At 37.4% G+C, this 16,740-nt stretch overlaps 2 protein-coding genes across 2 annotated transcripts; one reads left to right on the top strand and one right to left on the bottom strand.

The window, feature by feature from the left end:
- The first annotated feature begins 166 nt into the window (after nt 1-166).
- LOC115573825 (adhesion G-protein coupled receptor G2-like) lies at nt 167-14,653 on the top strand. The gene is made up of 17 exons (XM_030404835.1): nt 167-1,596; nt 1,843-1,953; nt 3,091-3,135; nt 3,225-3,371; nt 3,483-3,506; nt 3,720-3,812; nt 4,713-4,887; nt 6,128-6,290; nt 7,182-7,316; nt 7,434-7,544; nt 7,631-7,667; nt 7,859-7,959; nt 8,160-8,281; nt 10,139-10,407; nt 10,491-10,584; nt 11,374-11,657; nt 12,655-14,653. Exons 1-17 carry the CDS (start codon nt 1,551-1,553, stop codon nt 12,813-12,815), a joined length of 2,118 nt encoding a protein of 705 aa, XP_030260695.1. The 5' UTR covers nt 167-1,550; the 3' UTR covers nt 12,816-14,653.
- Nucleotides 13,498-16,701, bottom strand: knstrn (kinetochore localized astrin (SPAG5) binding protein). The gene is made up of 9 exons (XM_030404846.1): nt 16,438-16,701; nt 16,041-16,088; nt 15,807-15,930; nt 15,392-15,421; nt 15,098-15,197; nt 14,814-14,928; nt 14,655-14,716; nt 13,853-13,927; nt 13,498-13,741 (listed from the first exon to the last, which is right to left on the bottom strand). Exons 2-9 carry the CDS (start codon nt 16,060-16,062, stop codon nt 13,613-13,615), a joined length of 657 nt encoding a protein of 218 aa, XP_030260706.1. The 5' UTR covers nt 16,063-16,088; nt 16,438-16,701; the 3' UTR covers nt 13,498-13,612.
- Between the last annotated feature and the right edge of the window lie 39 nt (nt 16,702-16,740).

Here is a 16,740-nt window from a genome sequence, read left to right as displayed (position 1 = left end):
TTTCTGTCAAAATCTACTCACGACGTTTCAGTGTTCTCTTAAACAACTGAAGTAGATGGGGACTAAAATGTTAATAATAATAATAATAATAATAATAATAATAATAATAATAATAATAATAATGATAATAATAATAATAATACATTAAAAAAGCGTAAAATGGTTCTATAAAGCTCATCTAGTGTCATCCAAGTCAGGTTGACATGCATCCAGTAGACTGGATTTCAGCTACACAAAGGTTTATCAATGTAGCTGTATTTATGTTTTTATTATTGGTTTGAAAGTTCTGCGTAACTGAAATACAGCTAATTTGATTACTGATCAATTAGTGTATGAAGTAACTGTGAATTGCAAATAGTCACTCAATCTTCTTTAAAAACACAATACTGTGAATACAGCTTCGGTGCTCCAGATCAACAAAGAAGCATGATAAGCCTGATGTGAATGAGCTCTCTTCTCAAAATGTCAAACATTTTCCTTTCAATATGAAGCTTGAAGCTAATTGAGACATGAGAGCGGCGTGGTTCAATGTTATTTTCTCAGTGTTTCATGATTCATTTATTCAGGCAAGCAAGAATTTCAATGATCAAATGTTAGCTGTGTTCTGCCGTAGTTGAAACATTTGAGCAGAGCAGAGATGTTATCTCCTTTCTTCTGTCTCCAGCAATAGACCAGTTTGCGGCTTGTGAAATGAACACAGTGAGCCATGCAAAAAGCGAGCCCACAGGTGATGGAAAATGTAACCAGAAAATATTCCTGTCCCGTTTCTCTCTTTACATAGTTCAACAGCTAGATCTCATCGGCTGGGTCTGCCAGATCCTTTCAAACATACATTTAAAAATCTTTTTACTTCTCTTTACAATAAAAAAAAAAAAGTGCACGTAAAAGTTATCCTCATCCCAAACCTCTGAATTATTTGGCCTTTACCAGTGTTAAGAGTGTTGTCTTATATATAACATATATTCCTGCATGGATACAAACACAAACAAACAAATGACAAAACATTAGTTTGGTAAAATATCAGTATTTGTCTCCAAAATGAATGGGAGTGGAAGTATAAAGGAGCAGAAAATGGAGATACTCAAGTAAAGTAAAAGTACCTGAAAAGCACAGTACTTTCCATCACTAGTATTTACACATTTAAATTATTCTTTTTATCGAAGCTGACAATCATGTTGTCCAAATGTCACAGCCACCTCTCACTCCGTCACATCATCACTGGAACTTCACCCAAGTGTAACGTTACATGGGCCGCTTTGCATATGATAGTGGCACAAGGATTCATGTGTTGTGCTGTTTTCAGGAACAGTGAATTTGCAAAACAAAATTTTCCAATGCGGGAAGCTATGCAAAGTTGGCTTAATAACATTTTCGTTAGGTCAACAGATTCAGTTGTCATATGTCTAGTGCTGCGACTTCACTTCAACCAGAGAAGGACGGGTAGGAGTTCTCTTCCACAAAAAGTGCTTTTGAATAATACCTGATATTCATTTAGTGTATAGGGGACTGGATCAAACACCCTGCCCGTGACTTAATGCCATCAACGGAACATGGACTGGATGAGTTGGATTCTTTTGGTGGGCCTTCTGTGGATTCGTAAGTAGAGACAATCTCTCAGTACTAAAGGCTGGTGGGACCCCAGCATCACAACATCTGTTGTGCTTATATATCACATTGTTTAATTCTCTTGAGAATGAAGGACATTTTTCTGAGCATGCATATTGAAAACTGCAATCGTTTAAAGATCTATTATGATTATTATAATGTGTAAAAAAAACCAAGCTGTGTTAGAAAACGCCATTGTTCCTCTCATCTGATTTGTTTGTGGTATCTTACCTCCAGGAACGAGCTCTGGAGTAGGAGTCAAAGAATGTCTGAAGGATAAACAACCAACTTTTGTTGTTCCTGATAAGTTCACAGGCATCATCAAGACAGATAGCCTTTTGAATCAGAGTAAGTCAAAACAATAATAAACAGTAGTTGTTGCTTTATAAATCATAGGAAGCTATAGGAATCATGGTCATTGTGAATGGCTGGAAACACTTCTGAACTCGGATGTGCTTCAACTAGTTTGTATGAGGCAAACGCTGACTTTAGACCTGCAGTAGACTGTTAAACCGGGGCTGACCACTGTGGCAAATATAAATCTCTTTTTGTTTGAGCTTTTTTGTGAATTAATCAAAACGCTCTTTAAGTATGTAGGACCACTAATAATTATTCATTATTTTTTCATAATATGAGTTTGGCATGAAAAGTGAAGTCAGTCAGCAAAGGATGCTTTACTGACTGCATCTCAAAAAGTTGGCCAAATACAATGGGTGTTTCTTTTTATGCTGTTGTTTTAAATAACAATTTATTGTGATCCAGGCAAACACAAATAAACACATGACTATATGACAACATACAATACAATATTCACAAAAAACAACAAAAGACACTAGAACACAAAAAGCATGTTAAAGAATACATTTAAATACAATCAAATTAAAACATACAATGAAATGAAGATTGATCCCTTCAGCAGGTCATATGATTTAACTGACAGTGTTCTGGGGACCTTGTTTTCCTTGGAGAACAGCTTGTTTATTCAGTTATCACCTCATTAATATTGTAAATGTTGAATTCCGACTTTGACCATCTTCCCCAAAAAACTACATAGTGCCCCTAAATTCAAATTGTTTTTTTACTGAGCTGTAAAACTATTTGACCAAACAAAGTAATAATGCTTTTCATATCTGGAGACAGTTTTCATCCAGTTTCTCCAGCTCAATATTTGCAAAGATGCAAAGGCTCTTCCTCTCTGTCATTACAAAGTCTACATGATCAACATTTTTTTGTGTTGGTTTTTTGTAGCAGTGATTTTGTACATTAGGTGTTTGCTTTTGGCCGGTGGTTCACAATTAAAGTTTCAGTTTTTTTAACTCACACATTAACTGACCTTCTGTAAATAATTCTGAATTATTAGATGTTACACTTTGTTTGTAGGTAATTCTGCTTTTGGAGAATTACTGTAAAAGTGTGCAAGACATGTAAGAGTATAATGAAATTACTACCTAACATAAAAAGACAATATTTTTTTCCTCTCACCAGCAACTGGTTGTTTTGTATTTCTGCACCACAACACAACAGCAATAGGTGAGTACAATCTACTTGTTACACTAACGGACTCCAGAACGTTTTCAACAACATACAATTCAAACCATAATTCTGTTTTTAATTAACAGAACAGTCTGGATATTGGCCTCGTATGAAGACAAATAATGGTACTTATCCTTACCTTCTGAGGATTTTAAGGAAACATGTGAACCACAATTTGCACCTGAATGTCCTGCATGGGAGGCAGTGCAACACCACATTATCCAACTTCACAGGTGATATTACATAACATTTAATGTCATCTTTCAAATTTTGTAAAACACAAAATGAAAAGTTATTCACCTTTATTATTTGTTCTTGTTAATTCAATTTCTCTTATACACCAGAATTTGAGCATATCAGTAGCGAAGGTAAGCCCATTTCTTTTACAGTTTTACTCAGAAAAAACTGATTGATGGCTGAAACAGACTAATAAATTATAATTATATTTGTAGTAAACTTTGAATAATATAAAAGACCCTGTAACATAATTGTATCTATTCACTTTCTGAAGTCATATGTTCTGTATCTAATGCTTTGGTATTGTATTCCTTCTTTACTCACTAAACTCTGACCATTGATAGGTTCTTGCCAGATTACATGTTTTAAAACAGAAACATGTAAAAGATCTTCTTACGATCAACAACTCTGCAACGACGACAATGAGTTCTTTCCAGGTAAGCAAAGAAAGCATGTAACTGTTGCTTGTGCAGATCTTCAAACTTCTACCGTTTCTGGATTATTATTTTTTTCAAATATTGCATATTATGTTATTTATGCTGTGGGCATGGGCTTCAAAGGAGACATATCATGCTCATTCTTTTAGCTTTATAGTCTGCTCCGATTGGTCAGCGTACACACGCTTGAGCCAGCACCGGACACCCTATCTCCGGTCGGCTCTGTTGCATTTTCAGCTTCAAGTTAGCTTCAATTCTTCTGTAAATATAGGTTTCAATTTTACAAATATGTTACATGGTGATGTAATGGGATGTCACAAAGTCACAGTGATACAGGTAGGACTGCTGACGAGGTGTCTGAGGCTCTTCAGGAACAGTGTTTCCTGTGGGAGGAAGGAACTTCTGTTGTTGCAGACTTTGGCCTTTTTAGTTTTCAAGACCTTTTGGATGCACAAGAATCTATAAAACACACTTAGGCATAATAGGTCTCCTTTAAGTGTTAGGAACTGTTACACACTATACCTGACCTTACAGATGTTTGCTATTGAAGTACAATGACTAAGAAGAAAAAAAAAAACAGTAGAGCAATTTATTTTTTGATAAAACCGCTATACTAACTATATTGACCTGCTCAATATGTGTCTCCAACACCAACATGACCATCACTTTAACACAGAAAAGGTATTAAAAAAGATGAAAATCACAAGTCAAGATCAAGTTTCGCGGCTGCATTTTGCACGGATCTGGCGCTATCCCACTGAAAAAAGACCTGTAAAATAATGTTTGTTAGTTTAGCAAATATGCTAAAACTAGCAAATATGCTAAACTAACAAGAGTGAAATGTCTTCAAATTGTTAAAATTGCTAGTTTGAGATAAAACTGGGTGTCTCTTTCTTTCAGGTCGAAATAACCTGTACTTCATCAACATAACAGCAGCACAGAACTCGTGCTGTATCAACTGTAATAATCCAGTGAAGAAGCCTGAAAAGGAATTTAACGCTGAAGCTCTCAAAGAAGCTATCAACATATCATTCAACCTCACAGACGGAGGAGGAATCCGCTCTGACCAAGCTAAGTAAGAATTGCTCCATTAATCTATTAAAGGGGTAGTTAGTAATATGGGGAAACATGTTTGTGAAATTAATGTATGTTGGACCTAGTCCCTGATAAATACATGAAATAAAATAATCTGTATTTATTTGCTGTCTTCACAAAAATCAGATGAGAAGACTGATACCACTGTGGAGCTAAACTGAATCCCACTATTCTGAAAAACCCACTAGTTTGAAAAAAAAAAAAAGGTCACATCAGGTCAAGATTCCTCTACCCATTATTCTGTCTTTAGTGTAATGCAAAGTATTCAAACTCTCACTTTTCATCTTTAAGTTATTCAATTTATTGTAAAAAAAGACAAAAAAAGTGTATGGATGCTTAGTAGTGGTGATGTCGAAGTCATACGACTGTAATGTAGTTTGTTTATAGCTAATGTAACTACGCTAATGTTAGCTGTAGCTTTGATGTATTGTTGTTGTATAATATACACCCGAATATACACCCTTTAATATACACACTATTCTCCTTTGAGCTAAACTAAGCTACCATTAATCGCCTCCATCTTCCACACGCTAATATTAGGTCGCTGTGGCTCGGTTTAACAGTCGGTGATTGGAGGAGGTGCTAAAAATAAAAGTGACTGACATACACCGTCTTGTGAAAGCAAGCAGTTCCGATCTTTTTGCTAGATAAGGGATTTAAATCACAAATGAGATAGAAGGGTGACTGGTCCTATCATTATTTGTACATGTAAATCTTTTAAGAACACCTGCTTGGCTAGCTGACAGGCTAACCTCTCTAGTTAAAACACGTACATAATTATCTTAAGGATCAAAAGTGTTAAAAGTACTATATACAAAAACGAACGGTATACTACTGACAGTCTATACAAAGCAAGTAGAGAATTAGGCAGATGTTTTTAAATGTTGGATTGTCCAAGGCTCACTGTTTGCTTATATTTTTAGCCTTTTAGCTAAAATAAGCTAACGTTATTAGCCTCTGTCTTCCAACTCCAAACTTTTCACACAGACATGAGAGTGGCAGTGGTCTTTAAACTAAAACTATTCCATGCAAACTATATAAACCCTTCTCTTTTAATTGGAACAGAGAAAATGTATTAGGCTTATTAAACTGTTCATCATGATATTGCTTATATTCAGGTTTTGAATGTACAATTGTTACATTTTTTTTAAATAAAAATGTACTGATGCATGCATGGTACCTTATTAATACGGAATAAATATTCTTCCATTTGTCAACAGTGAAGTCATGACCAAAATGTCTGACCTTGCCTCCTCCATCAACGGGTCTTCAGCCGCACTGACCTTGGGTGAAGGAGTCGATGGTGTCTTAGTGAGAGAAACAGAGCCTGATGACGTAACTGAAGTCCTCTTTGCTTACATGTCTCCAAACGCCAGCATAAATGTAGGTGCATTACTCTTATCTACTTGTATTGTAACAGTAAAAAAATGTTTTTAGCTAACTTCCTGTCCGTTCTGCAGTCAGCAATCCCCTCCCCCCCGTCTATGTCTCCACACTTGCATTAGTCCTTTCTTTCTTTGAGGTAGCTTTCTTTTCTTTTCAAGCTTTTTTTATTTGACCTGTTCTGTACTGCTGGAATTGGTAGCTTTGCCTGTTCCAATATTGCTGATGGAGGTACGAGAACAGGAGGTACCAACTCTCTACATCTTTGGCTGGAAAATGTTATTCTTTAAAACTGGTCACATAATGTAGTTATATTTTTAGGAAAATGGCAAGAGTAATATCCGTACTACTATGTCATTTCTTGGATTTTGATAGGACCCAGTTAAAGTGAATAGTTTCGTAATTGTACAAACTGTCAACCCAGTCACCAGAGTAAATGTTAGCCAAGCACGCTTCTTCAATATCTCTTTTGTCAAAACGCTGTGCTTATGCCCTGGTTATATTTCCACATAGAAATCACTTGGCTTGGGGTTAGGAAAGCATTATTGTTAGGTGTATAATAGCTGCTTTGGTGGCCACGATCATAAATGGAGAGGGTCCAAATTTGCATTTGAATTCCTGTGAAAAACTGTTTTGTCTCTACAAGAACAGCTGGAAATGTACGCAGGTGTAACTTGAACTGCGGTCAGCCTCATTGGCATGTTATGACGCCCCCCCCCCCCCCCCCCGGAAAAGTTGGCTAATAAGCATATGAAGTTTGATGCACATATTAACCATTTCAGTATCTGTTGTTTACAGAGGTTAACTGCTTACATTATATCCTTGCGATTGGGATTCAAACTGTACATGCACCTGACTATAACACCAAACTCGTTATGCTCTTCCCTTCAGATGGTAGATGACAAAGATAAACTGGATGTATTTTCGAGATCTATTGCAGTGCCAAAAGAAGCGTTTCTGCAGTCTCTCGACATGAATGTTAGTGTACCATTCGCAGCCATGTTCCGATTCCTCAATATGACCAAGGTAAGAAAATCAAATATTTCAGTTTCACCTTCAATGACACTGCAGAGACACCATACATGTATTACAACATGTTGTAATTTTGTGATTGTTTCTTTTTTTTTTTTTTTTTTTTTCCAGGATGAGAACAACAGCACTATTTTAGGTAATGAAGTTATAGCCGTTGAAATGGGCACCACAATCAGGAATCTCACAGACAAAATATCTGTCAGCTTTCGTAATATGAAATTTGTGAGTAAAACGACAAACGCATCAACATTAGTTTCTTTGCCAACCAAGCGCATGTTTTTAATGCAGTTCTGTTGTTTTGTTTACAGGAAGGAAATGCGTCTTGTCAATCATGGAATGGTGAAGGTATTTTTTCCCCACTTGCAAATTGCAAGTGGATTGATTACTGTCATTACTCAGACATTTCCGCAGCTAAATTCTGGGTGACACTGGGGCAAATTGGATTAACCTTGACTCGCTGGAACATTGACACTTGAGATGAACTTAAAAACCCTCCAGTTTAAGCATTTCACCAGACACATGTTCCTGTCTTTTAGGAAGCCGACCAAACTGGACCGACAAGGGATGTGAGACATTACAAGTTGGAAACAACATAACATGCCAGTGTTCACATTTGACATTCTTTGCCATCTTGTTGGTACGTTTAACTTCTTTTGTAATATTTCAATGTTGTGCACTCAAGGTGGAATAAAAATATTTGGACATTCCTCTATATGACCCTCTAAACTGATTGCACTGTGTACTGTAGAGACCTCATTTTAAATTTCCTCCAAATTGTAATAAAGCCATCCTGATTCCTGGGGGAAAAATGCTTATAAGTGTTCTTGCTCTTTGCAGACTCCTCTTAACGAAACCATTTCTAGTTCTGACCTTTACAAGCTCACCATCATCACCCAAGTTGGCTGCGGGTTGTCCATGTTCTTCCTTGGCATAGTCCTCTTCATGCACTTCCTACTGAGGTAAGGATGACACAGCTTTGAAAAATTCCAGAGAAATTATCAGGAAATAACATGCATGTAGAATAAAGCGATACTTTCCAAAATAAAAGGTGGCAATTTCGTTCCGAGCCTTCTCCACAGAGGTAAGAATAATATCCCAGTGTGAAATGACTAAATAACTTATCTTAGGGCTGGAGGATATGGCCTTAAATAATGCATACATTTTACGCTCTATCAAGACATAAAAATATCTAGTGATTTTGACAAGTAAATCACACATCACAATAATTTTGTCTAAATACCTCAATATCGATATTGGGCAATACTGAAGGGATCACTAGTGGTACTTTCCCAAAATATTAACATAATGAAATTTTTTATGAATAACCGATAACGATATAATATTGATAAATTGGGAGGCCCTAATTTATCCATTCAGTAAAGTATTTCTGATTGTGGGCTTTAATGAAATCAAGATGATGTCTACAAAAACAAAACACTGGCAATAAAAATCTGGAGAAGAAATAGGAATCAAAAACTAAACAGACCAGTCCAAACGCCAAACGTGGGGGGACACAGGACCGGGGAACAAATGTGAAACCCAGACAAACCAAAAAAGAGTGGTGTAAAACACAGACTTAAATACAAGGGATCTGACTAACAGAACACAGGCGTACACAGAAAACCGGTGGGAAAACAACGAAGATAGGAGGTGGAAAGTGAAACCTTAAAATAGAATACACAGGAAACAACTTAACTGAAACCCAAAACCAGGACAGAAGAAATAAAAGCAGATGAAAGCAGCTGGTAAAATCGATTCACAGCTACCAGCGCATTGAGCAAAGAAAAAGGTGCACAGGTCTTTATCTCAACTGTTTATCAAGTAAAGAAAAGTCAAGTAAACTTTATTAGGATAGGACATTTAACGCACAGGCAAACTGAATGTGCTTTACAGTAAACAATACAAAAACATTAATAAATAAGAGAAAACACATAATTAAAATGATGGGGAATCTCTTCTTCATTTAGCGCCACTTCTGGCTTTTACAATTCAGCCAAAGGAACCAATGATTTTACCTTTGATTGTTACGTGTATTCATGTATTGCTTAAACTATTCAGTGTAATTCTACTAAACCCTCACAATTTTCAGAATACCATAGTTCTACATTATGTTTCACATAAAAAACCTTTAATAATGTAAAATAAAACATCAAACATTATGTGTTGTGATATTTACAATGAACAATTTTTCGTCTGTTGGCGACCAGCACAGCATACAAACATGTCACTATCCGTGGGTCTGCATTTAAGTGAAACGTATCCAGAGGTTACTAACAGTATGTTGCATGAAAAAAAAAGAGGCTCTCGGCCAACTCATTCACGACCGATAGATCCATCATAAGTTACATTTCAGCCATCCGAGAGGCCTACACAGACACAGTTACAAGCATCATCATCATCATCATCATCATCATAAAAGGAAGCATCGTATAAATGATCACTGTCATTCAGACTGGAAAAAAACAAAACAGAAAAAAAACAGTCGCTAACGTTGTTGATGTTTATGAAGATAACTGTCGTCCAGAATAGCAGAGCACCGCGTATGTATTTCTCCAGGATATTTTCGTCAGGGAAATGAGACTGTCGAATAGAAGCATCATTGTTCGACTGCCATGGAAATGACACAACCTCCCATCTGCCCGTTTCCCTATCTTGTATGAGCACTCACAGGCACATGCTGGACTGTTGGACTTCACTTTGCATCTAAAAACTGTGTCGTGGCCAAATGAGTGATGATGAATGTAAATGCACACAGTTTGAAGTTTGCATAATTTTTCGTCACAGAATATGAACTATCTGTTCATCTCTCCCCACAGGAGGGCCAAGGCCAGTAAATCCACAAGGATTCTCATCCAACTCGTGACAGCCATGTTCTTGCTTAACCTCAGTTTCCTTGTCAACAACTACGTGGCAAAAATAAAGCACACTGTGGGTTGTAAGATCATGGCGGCCGTCATGCACTACTTCATGTTGGCCACGTTCACTTGGTTCGCAGTGCAGGCCTTCCACCTCTGCCTTCAGCTGTACATGGAAGGCAAAATCATGATCCGTCGCTACATTCTCAAAGTTTGCATCATCAGCTGGGGTGAGTACACGTCACTCATTTGTCTGAGCTGATCATGGACGAGAAGTTTTTAAGTTCTGTTGTTTTCCCTCTCCATTTTCCAGTGCTGCCGAGTGTCATTGGGATCATCCTGCTGGCCGTCGGAAAATACGGTGAACAAGTCATCTCCACTTCTGACACTGAGGAAAACGTGGCCATGTGAGTTGGCGAGGACAAAAGTCATTTTCTACTCACCCTCTTGCTGATGGAGAGTTGAGGGACGTTTCATAGTCCATGGATATTTGTGGAGGTTGTTACGACCAGGGCCTAGGGGAAACCCTGGTGCAACAAGAGAATGAGACTCCCCTCTTCCCATCCTCCAAACACCACCAGCAGCGAGCGTTTTTAACATAGTTCATTCAAAACAAACACATTTTTCACAGTCATGCATTGCTGGCAGTCTGGGACAACAGAGGAGAGCCCCCAGGAACTGGGCAGAGCCGGCCTTTAAGCTCTTGTCTTCAGGCAGGAAGGGGACTCAGCTCCCAGGGACAACCTATGATCACAGACACACCTGCAACCAATCACACAAACACACTCTCACTCACACAAGTAAAACAGGGATATTTAAAACAGACAAACATTTATGACCACTACTCACCCTCTTGCAGATGGAGAGTTGAGGGAAGTTTCATAGTCCATGGATATTTGTGGAGGTTTACAGCAAAACAGAATCGCAGCATTCTGCTGAACAACTGTAGCTGTAGCTGGGGACTTCTTTTAAAAATATGACTCTAAATAAAAACGAAATGGTTCCATCCAGTGTTTTGTCCAGTGTAGCTCCACCCTGAGACCCCAGATTTAATAGAGCACACCTTATTTACTCCCTTTTTTAAAATGGGATCTTCATTTTACCTGCTAAGCCAAAACATACTCTTTATCTATAACCAATCATACAGCAGAGCTATGTTTCCTTTCCTTTACTGAGATGTTTTTTTCTGTTCCAAGGTGCTGGATAACCGACAGTGACACCCACTACATTGTCAACATAGGCTACTATGCGCTGGTCTTCATCTTCACCCTCACTACCTTCATCATCGTACTGTCCTGGCTCTTCTGTTGGAAGAGAGCCGCCGTAGGCAACGCGCAAGATAGCAGAAGTGGCAAAAGCATCATTACCATCCTGGGACTGTGCTGCATGCTGGGTATCACATGGGGTTTTGCCTTCTTCGCCTACGGTGTCTTCCGGATCCCCTCCTACTACATTTTCACGGCCCTTAATTCTTTCCAAGGTATTCGCAACTGGGATCCAGCAGCTCTAAATTATAATGTTTCAATTTATTTTTATGTGTTTATCCTGTTTTATACTCCTGCTCATGGAGGTAGGTGTTTACTAGGAATGGGCAATCATCACAATTATTTCTACCTGTTTAAAACAACTAAATAATCTGTATCCGTATCTGTAACAGGAAGGGTCAGGGCTTAAACTGAATTTGGCTGAATCAATCTTTTAATATGCAAATTGATCCAAGAACAGACATATTTGGAATTTGGTGTATCTGTATTTCTGTATCAATTTGCACATCAGTACTGAAGAGAGTGATATTTTCATTAGGGGGTCCTTAGGACAGTGCTAATCAGGCTAAATTCCCCATGCAGTTTTAACTAATGGAGAACCAATAACATAATTGCTTACTGCACAATAAAAACCTTTTTATGGTTCGACCAAAGCAAACTAATACTAATTCAGCTAATCTAGTGGTTATAACTGTATTTACAATATTTTTATAGTTAAAGCGTCAGTTCATCAAGTTCACTTGTAATCTATCTAGTTCAGATTGTGTCTGCTGATGTTTTGAGATATATATGTCAGTGGGATTTCTTTATTTTAAATAGGAACAACTTTCTCATCAGAAAATAGAAAAATTTATGGGTTTTTTAGGCACGGTTGGGTGTGATTTTAGTGCACTACCCGTTCATAAAAGTAATTCTCCACTCTTCTCACGTTTGTTAATACCACACCAATCACAGCAGTAACACGTACAAACAAATTCCAATTATTTGACCCAAATTAGACGTCTGTACCATCTCTTTTTGTTTAGCTTTGGCTAAAACATGGAGAAATATTAGGACATCTAATGACAGTCTTATACTATTCTCCCACAGGCTCACTAAAGTGTCATATTAAAAGAATGGACAATCTACTGTATTTGTTACATGAGCAAGTGTAAAGATAAACTAAAATACATTTGATTGATTAAATGCTGGTCATCTTTCTTTGCCCGGCAGGTTTCTTCCTGTTCATCTATTACTACAACACCAGCCACTCAGGGGAGGGAGCGGCCGGTAAAAACTCAGCCAACACTACCAGCAGCAGCAGCACCGCCACTCTGAAAACCAACCTGGACATCTTCGACAACCCCTACTTGAACACACCAAAGAAAAAATAAATCCTTGGACAATGAAAGAAAGGGTGGTGGAAGAAGTACTGAGGTCTTTTACTTAAATTACAAAAAGTTAAATGGCTTTTAAGCTCTAGTGTCCATTTCATGCCACTGGATTATAATAAAGATATTAATATATTTTGTATCATTCATCGAAATCTGTAAATTAACTGCTAACTAATGTTGAGGAGGAAAACGTACATTATTGGCTTCTAAAATGTCACAGAATTGAAGCACAATAAGGCATAAAAAGGGAATACTGAAGAACAAGTACCCCAAAATTGGACTTTACATCGTACAGAACTTCAGTAAAAGTACTGACCTATGTTCCACCACTGTTGAGAGTAAATGGCCAACTTGAAGCAGGTACTACAAGCAAGTACAAAGAAATAACTGTTGTGTCTTGATAGTTATTAGTGGGTATGAAAAATCGTTTAGGTTAGGACCAGACTTTTGTTTGCAAGTTCACTCAGTTACAATCAGAAAAAAAGGTGTGTTTTAATGACTTTAAACCTTTATATAACCGACTGTATATAAAAAGTATCTTATGTTGTGGATAGACTCTTAACAATAACTTTCCTCTCAAACAGGATGTGGATAAGTGTAAAAGAGGTGGCTAAAATATTGTACATCTCTTCAACCCAGGGAACCTAGTGAAAAAGCTTGCTTTGAATGAAATATGTCGAGATTAGGGACACCAAGAAATAAGAATATTTTATTCAGTTTCATTAATTAACATTGGGTAAAAAAAAAAATATTATGCACGAATATACACATTTTTGTCACGGTCTAATTATACATTTTTACAACAAGAGAGCTTCTGCTTCCTTGAGAGCTTTTTCCATTTCAGCAGCCTCCAGGGAAAAGTTCTCCCTCTCCTGCATCATATGTTCCCGTGCTTTCGTGAGTTCTGTCATCGCTGTTTGGATTTCCTATAAGAGTGTGAAATTAGCGACATTTAAATTACACTCCAATGATTACTCAAATCAACTACACCAAGGTCTACATTATTCAATATGAAGTTTTCAACATGTTTGACTCACCTCTAGTTGAGCACGTTGCTGCGATGCAACGTCTCTAAATGCTTTTAATTCATGCAGCAGGTCTGTGGAGACACTCTGAAATAGAGATGTTGAGGATTGCATTTAACCATGTATGTTACAATACAAGTATAGAGTAGATTTGAATTAATAATAAAAAACTAAAAAAAGGAAAATATTTTTTCACATTTCTTGAACAAACTATTAAATGTATGTGTTTCTACTGTAATTTCACCTGCTTCCCAGTTTGTAGTTATCGGCATGCACAATATGTTTATTGGGCCGATATTGGGAAATTGAAATGATTTTTCAGCTGATACATTGCGAAGATAACATGAAGAGAAATTGCTTTCATGTACTTAACAAGCGCAGCATCTAGACATTCCAATAGAGTAAGTGATGGCTATGCACAGTTGTTTTACAATCTGCCAGTGATCACAGATGAACAACAACAAGTATAACAAGAAATAGATGATCGGCAATGGTACCAAAGGCAAAAAGTCAATGAGTTTGAACGAAAAAAAAATCTTATTAGCGCTATGGAATATTAAATGATCATTCTGTGCTCACTACATCTGAGCATTTCTCCCCTTAGGTGTACATGTACCAAACTTAAGGAAATTACTGGTTATCTCATCAGTATCGGCCAGCACAAGCAGGTCATTATAGGTAATCCATATTGTGCATCCTCGTAGTTATTTGTGAGTTTGTGTTGTGTTTTGATTTGAAGTCTGATAAAGTACATAACTAATAACCCTACTTATATCATCACGTAAACTCTAATAAAATATATATGTATAATTACCATGACTTCTTTTCTTTGATCTTCATTTTGTTGTGCAGCTTCTCCAACTCTTTCTCCTAAAACTTAGAATCAAAATGATCTTCTGTTACTTTCTACTGAGCACCAGAGCATACATTAGGCTTAGAAAAACACATTTTGAAAATGAGGACACATATTCACCCGGATCTATTTTGGCTCCGACAAGGAGAACATGACAGTCCTTCAGGTTTTTCTGTAACCCCACGTTCTCCTTTTCAAGGTCAGTGAACTGCAGCTCCAACTCAGCTACTCTTTGCTGCAATATAGAACAGAATTTAACAAAGCAACACAGATTCTAATGGCGTATAGTGAAAAAGGACATCAGTTATGTTCAATTGTAGTTGACAACAGCCAAGTGACATGGATCAGGAACACTTGGTTATAGTGCAACCTTCTAAATACTTCATTAAAAGTACTTCCTGCACCTGTGTGTCTGTGAGGTTTTTCTGCAGCTCCTCATTGGTAGCAATCAAATGCTGATTTTGCTCCTTGAGCTCTGCCTGTTGCCCATACCTGGTGGAGATCCTATGAAAAGAATCAACATAAAGTAAAGGCTGGAGGCCATTGCATGTTCAGGATGTGCAATATTATACGACAAAGATATAAAAGAAAATGTTTTCAGAAATAAGTCATGAAGTTAAAAACAATGGATGTGGGCTAATGTGGAGGATGAATTGAGTAGTCTCACATCCTCAGGAAAGAAACTGATGATGACTTACCCCTTGTGCACTTTAGGAGCAGCATTTTTTCTGAAACATATCATTGAAATAACTTAAGTTCACAGACGTAAAAGCAAACATTCAGAGGCTCGGTATCAGGAGTTTGTGATGCTTTACACCAAAAAGATGCTAAAGAGTTGTCTGTGGATGGAGAACTCGATGACTTTAGTTTGTATTTAACTCTTAAGTAATGACTCCCATGACTTCTGTTCATCCCTTTGCCCTTCTGTAGATCAGTTCAAGACAATAATGCGGCTGTGTTTTACCCTGAACATTGTCACATCTGTGGCAGAGGAGTAGTGTGGAGTACCATGAAACCTAGGTGGTTTTGTTGGACTATCCAGCAGTTTACCACATTATTCTGACTTGTTATATGCCGTTTTATACTCAATGAGGTTGATTAGCAATTTCTCACCTTGGCACATTTTCTTTTTGAGATTTAAGGATGCCGTCTGACTTTTGGGCAGCATTTGCTGTCGCAGACACAGTTGCTGTGTCTTTATGAGCCGTTTTCTTCGTTTCTGGAGGTAGCTGCACACCTGGAAAACACATAATATTGTTAATACGATGTTGGCCTTGTTTGATTGCATGAAAGTTAAATACACACTAATCGCCAACAAAGTGCAGAAATGCAATGGAATACTCTCACCTCTTGGTATTTTAGAAGACATTGCTGTAACGTTATTGGCAAAGGCACCTGTATGAAGAAATAATTAATATAACCACGTTTAGTCCGTCATGGACATCCTCACTGAACACACTGTTTATCTATAATTCAACAAGGTAAACTCTTCGTATACATGTTCTGCTAGTATGTGTTTAAAATATTCAATAACTGGTTCCATTTCATAGCTATTACGCGGAACGTAGAGTTTGATAGATTTTGAATGGAGTTTGATGCGATTTTCCAAATACAACACGAACTTCAAAAACTAGCAAGACAAGCGGCGTTAGCTTAGCTTAGGTGCAAGTTTGGCGTTCAAAATAGCTGTTAGCTGAGAAATGCTCATATTCTTGACATGGGTAATAACACAACAAATGCTTACCTTTACGGAAACGTTAAAAACGAGATTTGTCAACAGTCAAAAACTGAGCTGGACGAATTCAAAAACGTCCCGCCCTCTATGGTCAATTCCGGTGTGTTATGTCACTTCCTGTATAGATAAGACTAGTTTTCGCCATTTCTGGGAGTCAGGGTTTTTTTTTTAGTTTTTGATTATGTTCAGTTATCTCTTATATGAACAATATAACTGATAACAGTTACAACAGTAACCGAAAAAAATCCTCAGAAGAATCGAGGAAGTAGACGAGCCCGTTGTATAGAGTCCACTGCGCATGCGTGGAGGCGG

Source organism: Sparus aurata, chromosome 22 (genome assembly GCF_900880675.1).
Source record: "Sparus aurata chromosome 22, fSpaAur1.1, whole genome shotgun sequence".
Lineage (NCBI taxonomy): Eukaryota > Metazoa > Chordata > Actinopteri > Spariformes > Sparidae > Sparus > Sparus aurata.
The sequence above is the reverse complement of the archived record's forward strand: the minus strand, read 5'-3'. Positions and strand labels throughout refer to the sequence as shown.

What these genes read in the sequence shown, in the direction of transcription:
- LOC115573825 (XM_030404835.1), top strand. Translation starts at nt 1,551, where the DNA reads ATGGACTGGATGAGTTGGATTCTTTTGGTGGGCCTTCTGTGGATTC. An exon ending in CTCCAAACGCCAGCATAAAT is followed by an intron (nt 6,291 to 7,181) that starts GTAGGTGCATTA and finishes TCTTCCCTTCAG; the next exon opens with ATGGTAGATGACAAAGATAA. An exon ending in TCAATCATGGAATGGTGAAG is followed by an intron (nt 7,668 to 7,858) that starts GTATTTTTTCCC and finishes CCTGTCTTTTAG; the next exon opens with GAAGCCGACCAAACTGGACC.
- knstrn (XM_030404846.1), bottom strand. Translation starts at nt 16,062, where the DNA reads ATGTCTTCTAAAATACCAAGAG. An exon ending in GCTCCTAAAGTGCACAAGGG is followed by an intron (nt 15,198 to 15,391) that starts GTAAGTCATCAT and finishes TTCTTTTCATAG; the next exon opens with GATCTCCACCAGGTATGGGC. An exon ending in ATCAAAGAAAAGAAGTCATG is followed by an intron (nt 13,928 to 14,654) that starts GTAATTATACAT and finishes TCTCTATTTCAG; the next exon opens with AGTGTCTCCACAGACCTGCT.